General features: G+C 51.3%; 1 protein-coding gene across 5 annotated transcripts in view; it reads right to left on the bottom strand.

Moving 5' to 3' along the window:
• GAS8 (growth arrest specific 8) overlaps nucleotides 1–9885 on the bottom strand; it is a 33824-nt gene extending 23939 nt beyond the window's left edge. For 4 of the 5 annotated variants that reach the window (XM_055552713.1, XM_055552712.1, XM_055552714.1 and 1 more), the window contains exons 1-7: nucleotides 9793–9885; nucleotides 8050–8136; nucleotides 3458–3655; nucleotides 2938–3144; nucleotides 1309–1363; nucleotides 569–819; nucleotides 41–208 (exon numbers count right to left, since the gene is read on the bottom strand). In XM_055552713.1, coding sequence (XP_055408688.1) covers nucleotides 41–208; nucleotides 569–819; nucleotides 1309–1363; nucleotides 2938–3144; nucleotides 3458–3655; nucleotides 8050–8136; nucleotides 9793–9795 — 969 coding nt within the window. In that variant the 5' untranslated portion in view covers nucleotides 9796–9885. The remainder of the gene's footprint in view (nucleotides 1–40; nucleotides 209–568; nucleotides 820–1308; nucleotides 1364–2937; nucleotides 3145–3457; nucleotides 3656–8049; nucleotides 8137–9792) is intronic. The other variant, XM_055552715.1, reaches the window with a different exon arrangement.
• Nucleotides 9886–13400: the final 3515 nt, after the last annotated feature.

The following is a 13400-nucleotide window of genomic DNA, read 5'->3' as shown; positions in this document are numbered from 1 at the left end:
CTTCACACCAGGGAGAGCTGGGAATGCAGCAGAAACCCACCACCAGCATCTGCTTGTCCCTCTCATAGCCGCTGAGCTTCTTCTGCATGTCACTCATCTCCTCCCGAGCCTTCTGCAAGGGGTCCGCCAGGCGCCGGTTCTGCATGGCCACCTCCGTCATCTCCTTCTCCAGGTGCTCCTCCTTCTTCCGCATGTCCTCCATCTGCTCCTGTGGGTGCCGGGGGAGGAGCGGGACGGGGGTGTCAGTAGCAGGACCGGAGGCTGTGGCCTGCACGGGGGCTGCGAGCTCTCCTGCACAGAGAGGATGGTCCTGGGCATGTGTTCTGTGTGTAGACACGGAGAATAGTTTCTGAATTCTCTAGTAACGCGGCCTGCATGCAAACAGAGCTTCCGCTGTGCTCATTGCCAGCACTTGGGTGCGATGACACCCCTGATGCACATGGGCCTATGACTTCCCCACCACGCAAGGGGACTCACAATCTGTGCGTTTCAATCAGGGGCCGCTGAAGGCCAGGCGTGTCTACGAGCAGGGGTGTGGGCCCGAGGCGGCAGGCAGCCCCGGTGGCACCTTGAGGGAGTTGATGAGAGCCAGGTTGTTGAGGGTGATGTCGTTGTAGTAGTTCTTGATGTCGGTGAAGGCCTCCTCGTGCCGCTGCATCAGCGTGGTGATCTGGCCGTTCTTCCTCTCCTCCACCTCATGGATCTCTGTCTTCCTGCGCAGGTCGAGCTCGTCCCGAAGCATCTTCATCTTCTTGTCGTACTTGGCCTCGATTTCTGAAAGGCAGCAGCACCCGGAGCAGCTGAGCAGAACCCCTGGTGCTGTGGCGACGAGAACAGATGGCGGCTGTGCCCAAGGTGGGAGACCTCCCAGGGGACGGAGGCCGTCGACAGTGGGACAGGGCGGGGCGCTTCTCCTGCTGCGTGGCACCAGCACGTGCCCTCCTCTGCCTGTCACAGGCACCGCTGATCAGTCCCTGCCTCAGGGATCCCAACAGCCAAGCGCCACCCGGTGCCAGCAGGCATGGACCACGGCCATCCAGCCAGACTGTGGCTGAGGTCGATGCCTCTGCAGGACGGGAGGGACAGCATGCCGCCCCCTAGCTGGGTGACCTGCTCCAGGAGTCACTGTGTGCCAGGGTGGGGGGGCGAGGGGGGTCCTCCCAGCCTCCCACCTCCCAGACACCAGCCTTAGAAATGACCATGTCCTCTCACTCCGCATGTCTGGGCTGTTTTAACTGGAGGGCAGTTGCTTCCTGACAGGAGGGGCTCTCGGGCCGCCTTACGCAGCAGAGCGCGGAAAGCACTGACCTCGCACCTGCCTCTCAAAGTCGTTGCGCATCTTGGTGATCTCCTCGGTGTGTTTCTGCAGAGGCGGAAGCGGGCTGTCACTGGAGGCCAGACGGGACAGGACAGTTGCCGGCCCCGCGGCAGGGCCCCCTCCTCGCTAGCACCGACAGCCTGTGCGGCTGCTGCTCTGGCTGGACCCTCACCCCCGAGCTCAGGACCAGCCCAGAGGAATGAGGGTCTGGGAAATTCCACGTTTCATAATGGACTGGGGAAGATGCTGATGACACTCACACCCTGGCTGTGCCCACAGGCTGGGCAGCAGGACCAGACCCACCCAGGCGCCCCGTGTGGTGCTGACCTGCTTTGGCTTAGAACACCAGGACAAATTACTCTGACAGCTATAAAGTTTGAATAAAAGGCTTAAATTATACTTTATTTTCATGCCAAGAGGCACTCTGAGCATGTAACTATTCCACACCATGCCTTGGGTAAGCAGAGACTGCACTCAGTGGAAGCCAGCCCATGCTGTGCTTCTGTCAAAACAGCCAGGCCCCTCGAGGGACCACATCTTCAGCACCCTCAAGCTTCACGGAAAACTCTGCAATATTACTGAGTGCTCCCAGATTCAGTTGAGGCTAGGCTGCATCCAGACATATAGCAAACTAATTGAGAAAAGTCTTTCAACCCACAGCCGGGAGAACCTTTGAAAGCCAAAGTTGGACACATCCTCCGTTTGCCCAAGCCCTCCAGAGGTCCCCAGCTCAGGTGCGGCAGGGTGGTCAGAGCCCCAGTCCTGTCCGCAGCCTCCTCATTCCCTGCAGCCTTCACACTGGTCCATCCCAACCCTTCTCATGGCCTGGTCTCCCCTAGCCTGGCTCAGCCCTGCCTTCCCCCACCTTTGCTCTGGTGTCACCTTCTCAGTGAATTCACAGAACCCGTAGAGAAACGCAACCGCCTCACTTCCCGCATCTCCTGGAGCACTCATGCCCGCGGACCTGTGACGCATGTTTGACGGTTTACTTTGTTTTCCATCTCGGGGCGGCCTGTCCTCTCCTGACCATCAGCCACACACGGGCAGGCATTCTGTCAGCCCCACCCTCTGAGCACCCACAATCAGAGCCAGGCCTGGTGTGCTACAGAAGCTTAAGAAGGAATTCCAGCCTCCACCCAGAGCCCCTCAGCCTCCCTCTGAAAGGATCAAAGAATCTCCAAGGCCAGTGAGGTGCTTGTCAGCATGGCTCACAGGACAAAGGCCGAAGCAGCTGAAGGGCTGGCGGGCGGCTCACTCCAGGGGCCCGGGGTCGGCAGCACGTGGAGAGCGGCCTGGGCTGGATCTCCCTGTCGGGAAGTCAACTGGTGGCTCAAGTCTGAGACAGAACTCTGCACCTGGCCTCAAAGGTGTTTGTTTGGCTGATGCAACTGTTGTTGCTGAACATTTCAGTTAATTGCCCACCGGCAGGCTTTTTATATAGAACCAAAAATGGCAACCCACTCCAGTACTCTTGCCTGGAAAATCCCATGGACAGAGGAACCTGGTAGGCTGCAGTCCATGGGGTCGCACAGAGTCGGACATGACTGAAGCGACTTAGCAGCAGCATGAATTCCCAGGTGTGGCTAAGTTGACACGTTCACAGCTGCCCTGGCACCTACCAGCCTCAGGTTCTTCACCATCACCTCGTTGGCCAGCTCCTGCTCCTTCAGCTCCACCTTCAGTGCCCGCATGTCCCGGCGCAGCGTCCCCTCCTGTGCACGGTGCTCCTTCTGCGCCAGCTTCATGACCACGGTGCCCTCCGCCTTCATCTCCGTCAGGCTGCTCTGATGCTCGTACAGCAGGTGCTTCACCTTCTGCTTGTAGACCTGGGGGTGAGGGAGTGCCGCTGCTCACCTGCTCTGTCCACTCACCTGCACACACGTATGCTCGCCTGCACACACAGGCTCGCTTGCACACACATGCCCACCTGCGCACCTCTACATGACTTCTCACCTGCACACACAGGCTCACATGCTCACCTGAACATACCTGCTTTGCTATTAAAAAATACCTTCAAGTTCCCAATGTCAAAGGACACAAAGGGCGGTGACCCCAAAGCAAGGCACGACCATGCCCCTGGACCTCGGGCCAGCTCCTCTGCGCACGGCGACTCCCATGGGATGGGGCCAGCCCCCTCACCTTAATCTCCACCTGGTGCCTCTCCTCGGCCTCCTCCATCTCCCGGTCCTTGTTCCGCAGCTCGGCCTTCTTCTCCTCCAGCTGCCTCCGAGTGATCTCCCAGAAAGTGTGGATCTTGTCACGCTCCAGCTGGAAGTAGTTGCGCTCCTCTCGTTCACGGTCCAGCTCCTCCCGGATGCGGCCGATGTGCTCCTCCACCTGGCGGGCAGAGCGGGGTGAGGCAGCCAGAGGGCCCACCCGCGGCCAAGGGAGGGTGGGCAGAGAAAGGCCAGGAAGACGCTGGGGGCGCTGCTCTCATCTCAAAGTAAACCATGAGTGAAAAGTGAGAACCTAACACAGAGTGCCGGGAAGGCTCAGGGACAGGGGACATCAGCAGACACCAGAAATCTCTTGTGTTTGGCCAAGAGTCATAATATGATTATATCCTTTTATTCATCCCTGGGAATTTACACTAAAGAAATTTCTCAAAAGAACACAGGAGTGTTCCACTTAAAGATATTAGCAACACTGTTAGTACAACAACAAACAACTAAAATGCACATGATCCAAGTTGCTTCTAAACAGCATGGTTGAGAAACAAGAGTATATTAGCCAGAAGGTCATATGGACCTCTGATACAAAGATATGAAAATGATGCAAATATTTTCATACAAATGATATAAAATGTAAAAACCTTTCACCTTTAAGGATACACATCAAGCAAAAAATAGCAGACAAAACCAGTAGATCTGAAACAGTCAAGAGGGTTTGATCCAGAGCCAAATGCAAATATGCAAATAGGTAAAAGAAAAAGAAAAAAGGACAGATTTCCAGTTTCTTGAGACTCTCACTTGCAAGAATTAGTTACCTTTTGACCATAAGCTCAGGCCCAGGCTGTAAAGTTTCCCTCTTTTGATAACCATGTTCCCCACAAGGAAACCAGATGTATTACTTCAAGAGACGGCCAAGACAACAACTCAGCAAAGAAGGGCAGCCAGGAGACTGGGAGGACTAGGGCTGGGGTGGGGCTCGGCTCCCCAGGAAAAGTCCTGACCTGAGGGCCTGCTGCCTTCGTGTCACTCAAACGAATCATCTAAACCAGACTCTGGCTCATGCTGGATGTTCCCTCACTCGATATTTAGACTTCTTATAAATATCTGGATTTCTCACTTGTCTTCAAATATCAGAAAACAGCTCTGAAGCCCAACGCCCACAGGGTAACCCTGCAGCAACTTGGTGACAGTTCAGTTCAGTCGCTCAGTCGTGTCCAACCCTTTGCGACCCCATGGACTGCAGCAAGCCAGGCCTCCCTGTCCATCACCAACTCCTGGAGTTCACCCACACTCATGTCCATTGAGTCTGTAAGGCCATCCAACCATCTCATCCTCTGTTGTCTCCTTCTCCTCCTGCCCTCAGTCTTTCCCAGCATCAGGGTCTTTTCCAATAAGTCAGCTCTTCGCATGAGGTGGCCAAAGTATTGGAGTTTCAGCTTCAACATCAGTCCTTCCAGTGAACACCCAGGACTGATCTCCTTTAGGACGGACTGGTTGGATCTCCTTGCAGTCCAAGGGACTCTCAAGAGTCTTCTCCAACACCACAGTTCAAAAGCATCAATTCTTCAGCGTTCAGCTTTCTTTACAATCCAACTCTCACATCCATACATGACTACTGGAAAAACCATAGCCTTGACTAGACAGACCTTTGTTGGCAAAGTAATGTCTCTGCTTTTTAATATGCTGTCTAGGTTGGTCATAACTTTCCTTCCAAGGAGTAAGCATCTTTAATTTCATGGCTGCAGTCACCATCTGCAGTGATTTTGGAGCCCAGAAAAATGAAGTCAGCCACTGTTTCCACTGTTTCCCCATCTATTTGGCATGAAGTCATGGGACCGGATGCCATGATCTTAGTCTTCTGAATGTTGAGCTTTAAGCCAACTTTTTCACTCTCTTTCACTTTCACCAAGAGGCTCTTTAGTTCTTCTTCACTTTCTGCCATAAGGGTGGTGTCATCTGCATATCGGAGGTTATTGATATTTCTCCCAGCAATCTTGATTCCAGCTTGTGCTTCTTCCAGACCAGCGTTTCTCATGATGTACTCTGCATATAAGTTTAATAAGCAGGGTGACAATATACAGCCTTGATATATTCCTTTTCCTATTTGGAACCAGTCTGTTGTTCCATGTCCAGTTCTAACTGTTGCTTCCTGACCTGCATACAGATTTCTCAAGAGGCAGGTCAGGTGGTCAGGTATTCCCATCTCTTTCAGAATTTTCCACAGTTTATTATGATCCACACAGTCAAGGGCTTTGACATAGATGTTTTTCTGGAACTCTCTTGCTTTTTTGATGATCCAGCAGACGTTGGCAATTTGATCTCTGGTTCCTCTGCCTTTTCTAAATCCAGCTTGAACATCTGGAAGTTCACGGTTCACATATTTCTGAAGTCTGGCTTGGAGAATTTTGAGCATTACTTTGCTAGCGTGTGAGATGAGTGCAATTGTGTGGTAGTTTGAGCATTCTTTGGCATTGCCTTTCTTTGGGATTGGAATGAAAACTGACCTTTTCCAGTCCTGTGGCCTCTGCTGAGTTTTCCAAATTTGCTGGCATATTGAGTGCAGCACTTTTACAGCATCATCTTTTAGGATTTGAAATAGCTCAACTGGAATTACATCACCTCCACTAGCTTTGTTTGTAATGATGCTTCCTAAGGCCCACTTGACTTCACATTCCAGGATGTCTGGCTCTAGGTAAGTCAGCACATCATCATGATTTTCTGGGTCATGAAGATCTTTTTTGTACAGTTCTTCTCTGTATTCTTGCCACCTCTTCTTAATATCTTCTGCTTCTGTTAAGTCCATCCCATTTCTGTCCTTTATTGAGCCCATCTTTGCATGAAATGTTCCCTTGGTATCTCTAATTTTCTTGAAGACATCTCTAGTCTTTCCCATTCTATTATTTTCCTCTATTTCTTTGCACTGATCACTAAGGAAGGCTTTCTTATCTCTCCTTGCTATTCTTTGGAACTCTGCATTCAGATGCTTATATCTTTCCTTTTCTCCTTTGCTTTTCGCTTCTCTTCTTTTCACAGCTATAGGTAAGGCCTCCTCAGACAGCCATTTTGCTTTTTTGCATTTCTTTTTCTTGGGGATGGTCTTGCTCCCTGTCTCCTGTACAATGTCACGAACCACTGTCCATAGTTCATCAGGCACTCTGTCTATCGGATCTAGTCCCTTAAATCTATTTCTCACTTCCACTGTATAATCATAAGGGATATGATTTAGGTCATACCTAAATTTCTTTAATTTAAATCTGATTTTTGCAATAATCCAAGTCTATGCCCCGACCAGTAACGCTGAAGAAGCTGAAGTTGAACAGTTCTATGAAGATCTACAAGACCGTTTAAAACTAACACCCAAAAAAGATGTCCTTTTCATTACAGGGGACTGGAATGCAAAAGTAGGAAGACAAGAAACACCTGGAGTAACAGGCAAATTTGGCCTTGGAGTACAGAATTAAGCAGGGAAAAGGCTAATAGAGTTTTGCCAAAAGAACGCACTGGTCATAGCAAACACCCTCTTCCAACAACACAAGAGAAGACTCTACACATGGACATCACCAGGTGGCCATCACCGAAATCAGAATGATTATATTCTTTGCAGCCAAAGATGGAGAAGCTCTATACAGTCAGCAAAAACAACACCAGGAGCTGACTGTGGCTCAGATCATGAACTCCTTATTGCCAAATTCAGACCTGGCCACAGCTGCCCTGAATCTCTCATCTTACTACTGCCTGGACCCCAAGAGCTTCCAAGCTCTGCAGACTGACCCCTGCCATGTCACAGGACAGGAAGTAAACCCGTAGGCAGGAAATAGTCCGATTATTGGGGTGAACAGCGGGTAAGCCAACCTCCATGAGGCAGCCCCAGTGACCCCCTCAAAGCACAACCTGACCTCATTACCCTCTAAGACACTGCCGATGGCTTCCCTGTGTGAGAAACAGAGCCTATTCACCACTTTCAAGGGCCCCTGCCCAGCTCTCCATCTTCAGGTCTTATGCCTCGTTGAGTCTCCTTCGATTTCTTTTATCTTAAAACCATCAAAAGTAAGTAAGAGTCATGAACAGTTCCAGACCACATTTGCTCTCATGGGTTGCACAGGTTATAGGTTTCGGGAGCCTTTCAATTGAAACTGTAATTAATCAAATCATGTTCCCTAGCTCTTAATGTCATTGAAATGAACAACCAGCCTAAAATAACTCACAGTGTTTAATAGTAAATCAAATAAATGAGAATGCTATAAGTGTATATACTATGATTAACATCTCTGTAAACAGTAGGGGCCTAAAAAGGGTAAGAATGAAAAAAACTTAAAATAGCTTTTATATCAGAAAAACATTTCCTTCCAAATTCCTACTACCCTAGAGAAAAGTTTACCCATCACACGTGCTGCACTGTTTCACATGTCCTGGTGTGGACAGACGGCAGGAGCCAGACTGAGGGGAGGCAGACAAGGAGCTGGGGTGCTGTGACCTAAAAGAAGTTCCTAGGACCAGCGTGGGGCAGCAAACCCATCCCACCCACCCAACAAGGGGCCGCAGCCCGGCCAGCCCGCTCACCTGCTCCTTGCTCATGTCCTCCGGAGCCAGCCCATCAACAATCGGAGTGCCTTTGCCTTTGCCTTTCTTCCCTTTCTTTTTGGGCGCCTTGGGTTGAAGAACACACGGTCGGGTTAGGGTTCACTTCTGGCTGGTTCATTCCCTTTCAGGGCCATTCGAGAGAGGAATTTCTGCCTGGAACCTCCATCTGACTGCCCACTGTCTCAGGCTTCCACCCGGGCCGCCTCACTCTGCCCTAAGGTTTCCCATCCTTAACCACAGGCACATTCTGTTGACACCTTTGGAACAGCAAGGAGAAATCTCCCTTCTCAGAAGAGAATATTGCTTGCCCTCGGAAAGGAAGAGAGAGAACATGTTCCTTGTATACAGCAGAGACTTCCTTGGTGTGGAGCAAAATCTACTCGCCCTCACAAAGGAGTATCCCCAGCAGCACAGACTACAGTGTTTGGCGTGCCAGAGAGAAACCTGCAATATATCGCTCCATGGGTGCAAGGTGGGTGCCTCAGAGACCCAGGGTGAAGACTGCTGGCACAGACTGGCACTCACACACTGTGGGCTCTGTCAGTGGGGTGACACCTGCTTTTAACCACTTCTCCAAGGTGCCAGAGGGGACCTTCGGCACCACTCCCTCTCCAGGGGCCACTCAACAGAAAGAAAACTAACGCCTTATCCTCTGCCCTCACTTCTCCCAGGTTTCTGTGGCTCCTGCTTTTGTCTGTACATAGGCACGCATCTACAAGTCTCTGTAACATTTTTATTACCAAAAAAGTTTATGAGGAAATGTTGGAAAGCACAAAGTAACAAGAAAAAAAAAGGAAAATCATGCATATTTCCCACAAGTTAGTGAAAGTAGATGTATTTTAGTGTGCATCACCAAATGTGATGATGTATCTTTACCCAGCTGACTTGCAAAAGACAGAGCTGCTGAAATCTTCACTCCTAAAACACTGCCCTCTTTCTAACTCTCTACTCCAAGAAGTCCAACCCATCAGAAGAGCCCGGGAGCTTGTCACCACTCAGCATCTGGGAGTAAGGCAGTGAGTGGGTGGGGCCTCTAGAACCCCTGGGGCCCCCACACACAGAGGGGTCCCCACACTGATGGCCACCCTGCCACACCTGCCTGGAAACTGGGTGACCTACAGCCCGTACAGCACAGAGGGGAGTGCGCAGCTGAGAGCCCTACCACAGAGTGGGTGGGGATGGAGAACCCCAGAGGCACCAAGCTCCGCTCTGCTCAGTTCCCACCTGACTCCTCGCAGGTTTGCCCAAGCTCTGCCCTGGGGACTCAACGTGCTCCGGAACCGCTGTCAGGACCCTCTGGCCACCATGGTATACCCCAGGCTCTCGATCCCAGAGACTGGAGGACCTTTGTTTCCCAAGGATCTGATCAATGAGCCTTCCATTCCAGGTAGGGAAGCCACTCGACCCAGGTTTTCCGGTCCGGACACGTACACACCGGGCCCTAGGTCTGGGGGCGGGGGAGACGGTGCTCTCTGACCACCATCCCGGTGTGCACAGGATTCTGGAGAGACCAGATCTCTCAGCTCCACGAGGGAGCCGCGTCCGGCTCCCGGCACCCTAGGCCCTCCCCGCGAGGACATCCCCGCCACCCCCCAGAGCACCAAGCCCGCAGCTCCAAGATGCCAAAGCTACAGATCTCCCGTCCCGGGGACTCCCGGCGCGCAAGGCCCGCCGACCTCTGAGCCCCAGGGCCCCGGCGCGGACCCTACGAGACTGCCTCACCATGGTTGTGGTTTCCCGCCTGTCTGGACCAACAAACCAAAGCGCCCGGCCTTCCCAGGATGCGCCGTCTCCAGGCAACGACTGCAAGGTCCCGCGCGAAGTCTCGAGAACCATCGCGAGAGCCCGCCGGCAGGGCTGGTGCCTCGCAACGGCAGGAGTCCTTAGCAACTAACCAGGCGGAGTCTGTATATTTGTGCCGAAGCTGGACATTATCCACAAGCTACCTCTCCAAGACGCCTGGGGACGCATTCCTTTCGGGACAGGTCTTGTTTACTGCGGGTCTTCCCCACTAAAACTTAAGCTCCACGGAGGTTGGAGGAGCGGTTTCCGTCCACTTGTTACGTACTCTACGTGGGTACAAGACCTACAGTGCATGAACTCCAAGAGTGAGCGAGAGGAGGCGGCCACACCGCGACTTAACCCAAATTAGATTCAAATTTTCGCGGAACCTCTGCCCTTGGGCCTCACCTCACCCTGTCCCCCTTTGACGATTACTCCCACCTGAGGCTGGAAGACAGCTGGATTTTCACAAAGCCTCAGAGGAAGCAAAAGTAAGGCGAGAAAAACATATTCCAGCGGGGTCCACAGTTTTGAAATCAGCAAGTCTCCCCTTCACAAAAACTAACTGCTCTTCCTAAAGAGACTTTGTCCTCCTGGTGAGGAAAAACTAGAAACCTTTGCTACGGGTTTCCAGGCGAGCTCTGCAGGAAAAAAAGTCTTCAGGGGGTTTCTTCCCTCTAACCTCTTGCTCTGAAAACTGCTAACTGCTTTACAAATTGCAGAGAGAATTTCTGATCCCTCCTACCATCCAGCTACCTATACCCAAAACAACACCATTTGTTGTCTTCTTTTCCACACTCTTAACATTAGCATCTTACGAAACAGTGGTTTTACAGTAGGTCAAGGTTTTCTGTTAGTTTGGGGATGGAGAGGAATCTTCTTTCCCTGGAGAACTGCCTTGGGCACAGAATGTGAATAGTGGAGAAAGGCTCCGGTCAGGAAAGAGAGCCACAGCAACGAGCCTGGGGGGTTCCTGTTTGACCACCCAGGACTTGATTGTTCCTGGAGAGGAATGGCCCTTTGGAAGGCCTGTATCAACTGACTGGCACAAAGAGTGACATTTATAGCAGCCCCAGGGCCTCTGGGAGGTCTGAGGAGGCCTCTGGGAGGGAGGTCTCTGTGCCTGGGCTGGCAAGAGCCTGAGCCTGTGTCAGACACATGTGATCTGATAGGGGTCTTCTCCCCTAAGGTAGGCTCCTCCCACAGGAGTTCTGGCAAGTAAGACAGTGCAGCCGGGTAGCACAGAGTGCTAATGATTATTATTTAGCACTTACTATGCTAGGTGCCTCATGCTGACTGGCTTTTTGCTTTAGAATTCTGGCTGGGAGTCCTGAATTAAACGAATGCATTAACAATAATTCCTTTCAACAAAAAGGGCAAGAATAGGAGGGTTAGCTCAGGATAACAAGACAGGGTATTCGTTTGTCACAAATGAACAGCACAGCACGGTTTATCAGTGTGCACTGGAGAGATGAAGAGTTCAGGGAGGCCTTGTTGCCAGCTCTCTGGGCTCCCCACAAGGCCCATGGCGACCTGTGCTTTTCATACTGAATTTGAGTTCACATTTATAGAAAAGAGCCTTTCTCCACATGGGTGGCTTGAGATACTTTTAATCGGCATCAAGCTGAGCATCTCAGAAACCCAGATAAAAGACATCTGAGTTTCCTACAAAATGACAGACCAAATGTTAATACAAACCCAATGACCTATGGTGAATATCTGGCCCTTCCTAACACCCACGTACATGGTCATCCAGGTAAATTGCCTCAGATCACAACAGCAGCTCAATGGAGGCCTGAATGTTAGCATAACAGAGTCCTCAAGAAGACTAAACGTTTTTAGAGATCAACAGGGAAGTATTTACAAAAGAAATGACATAATACATATAGGATTTGCTTCAAAACAACCCAGAAGTGGAAGAAGGCATTGAAAGCAGAGAAGAAATACGATCAGCCATGAGTCAGTAATCACTGAATCTGAATGATGGGTATAAGTGGGTTAATTATGCTATTCTACTATTGTTTGATTTTTTCTTTTTATTTAGTTTAATTTTTTTTAATTGAAGTATAGTTGACTTCCATGAAAATGTTTTGAACGAAAAGTTTGACCCTGGCCTCTGGAGTCAGATCAGCTGGTGCCCTGGACAAGACTCCCTGTGTATCCACTTACTCATCTGTCAAATGGGGATAATTATTAAACACCAAGACTGTTATAGTTACTATGGCTGTGTGACAGGTTGGCCCCGAAATGAAATGGCTTAATATAGTGACAACATCTGTTTTGCCCATGAATCTGCAACTTGGCTGGGACCCTGTGGGGACAGCTCACCTTGGTTCCATGTATTACCCCCACCCCAGGGAGAGTGGCTCAAAGGAAGAGTCTGGCTCCTGCCTGAGACCTTACATCTGGTTCATTGGCTACTGTGGGCCAGACAACACTCAAGTGGCCCTTCAAATGGCCTGGGCTTTCTCACACAGAGTGGCCGAATTCCAGCAGAGCCTGGGGAGTGAGACCTGACTCCTACTTAAGACCCAGCATTGGAGTCACATGGCATCAGCTGGACACAGTCCACTGGTCAGAGCAGCACAAGCCTTGCCCAGGTGCGAGCAGGAGCACAGACAGGGTATGGCTGGATGAAACCAGAAGGTTCTGGAAGACATGGGGAATCAGAGATACTGCTCTGACCATTGTGAGACAATACAAACTTCCACCCCAGTAGCCAGTGTCCACCTACTGTCCAGACTTCTCAAGGCTTATACCCCCACCACCCTCAGCTTTGTCCCAGAGGGACTGACCTGCCTCTTGGAGTGCAAACTGCAGCGGCTTGTCCTAATGGGTCATGACATCATTTTAGCAGTTTTTCTTTGTTTTGTAAGCTAAAGAAAAATAGAAATTATTAGCCTGCCTCACTGACTGACAGTTGACAAAGCTTAGCTATGGGCTCGGGGTGACTGGAGAGGACTGAGGCCTCGGATGGCTGAAGATGCCTTAGGAGGGTACCTTTTCTGAAAACACCAAGTTCACACCTTCCTCCTCTGAGAATTTCTCCACTCCCAGCTAGGAACAAGTCTGTCTTCCTGACGCTCTTCTTTGGTTGGTTTGTCGTTGTGTAGACCAGGGGCTTGCACTTGACTCCTCTGGCTTCCTGTGACCGGCTGTGCACCTTGGTCGCAATTCCCTGCCCCCGCCCCTCCCCACCCCGTGTTCAGCTTCACCTGGAAAATCAGGGCCTCGTCTGCTAAGGATTCCCCAGGAGAATGAAATGCGATACTGTGCATCAAGGGCTTGGCACAGGGCTGCATTCCAGGGCCTTGTGCAGGGGACCAGCGACTGAAAGTGGGACTCCGCTGAACTGTTTGGAGCTCTCGGCACGCCCAGACGCTGCCTGCCTGCCTTCCGGGACGCCCCCTCTCTGCCCGCCTCCCTTTCCTTACCTCCCTTCCTCTCTTCCCTCCCCATTCCCCCCACGCCCCAATCCCCGCACCGCGTCTCTCCAAAGCATTTGCCACGGTGTGCAATGCTTACGGGCCCTAGGATGTTGTGCCCGT

Source organism: Bubalus kerabau, chromosome 17, assembly GCF_029407905.1.
Source record: "Bubalus kerabau isolate K-KA32 ecotype Philippines breed swamp buffalo chromosome 17, PCC_UOA_SB_1v2, whole genome shotgun sequence".
Classification (NCBI taxonomy): domain Eukaryota; kingdom Metazoa; phylum Chordata; class Mammalia; order Artiodactyla; family Bovidae; genus Bubalus; species Bubalus kerabau.
Note: the sequence above shows the minus strand (reverse complement) of the source record. Positions and strands in the feature narration are given on the sequence as shown.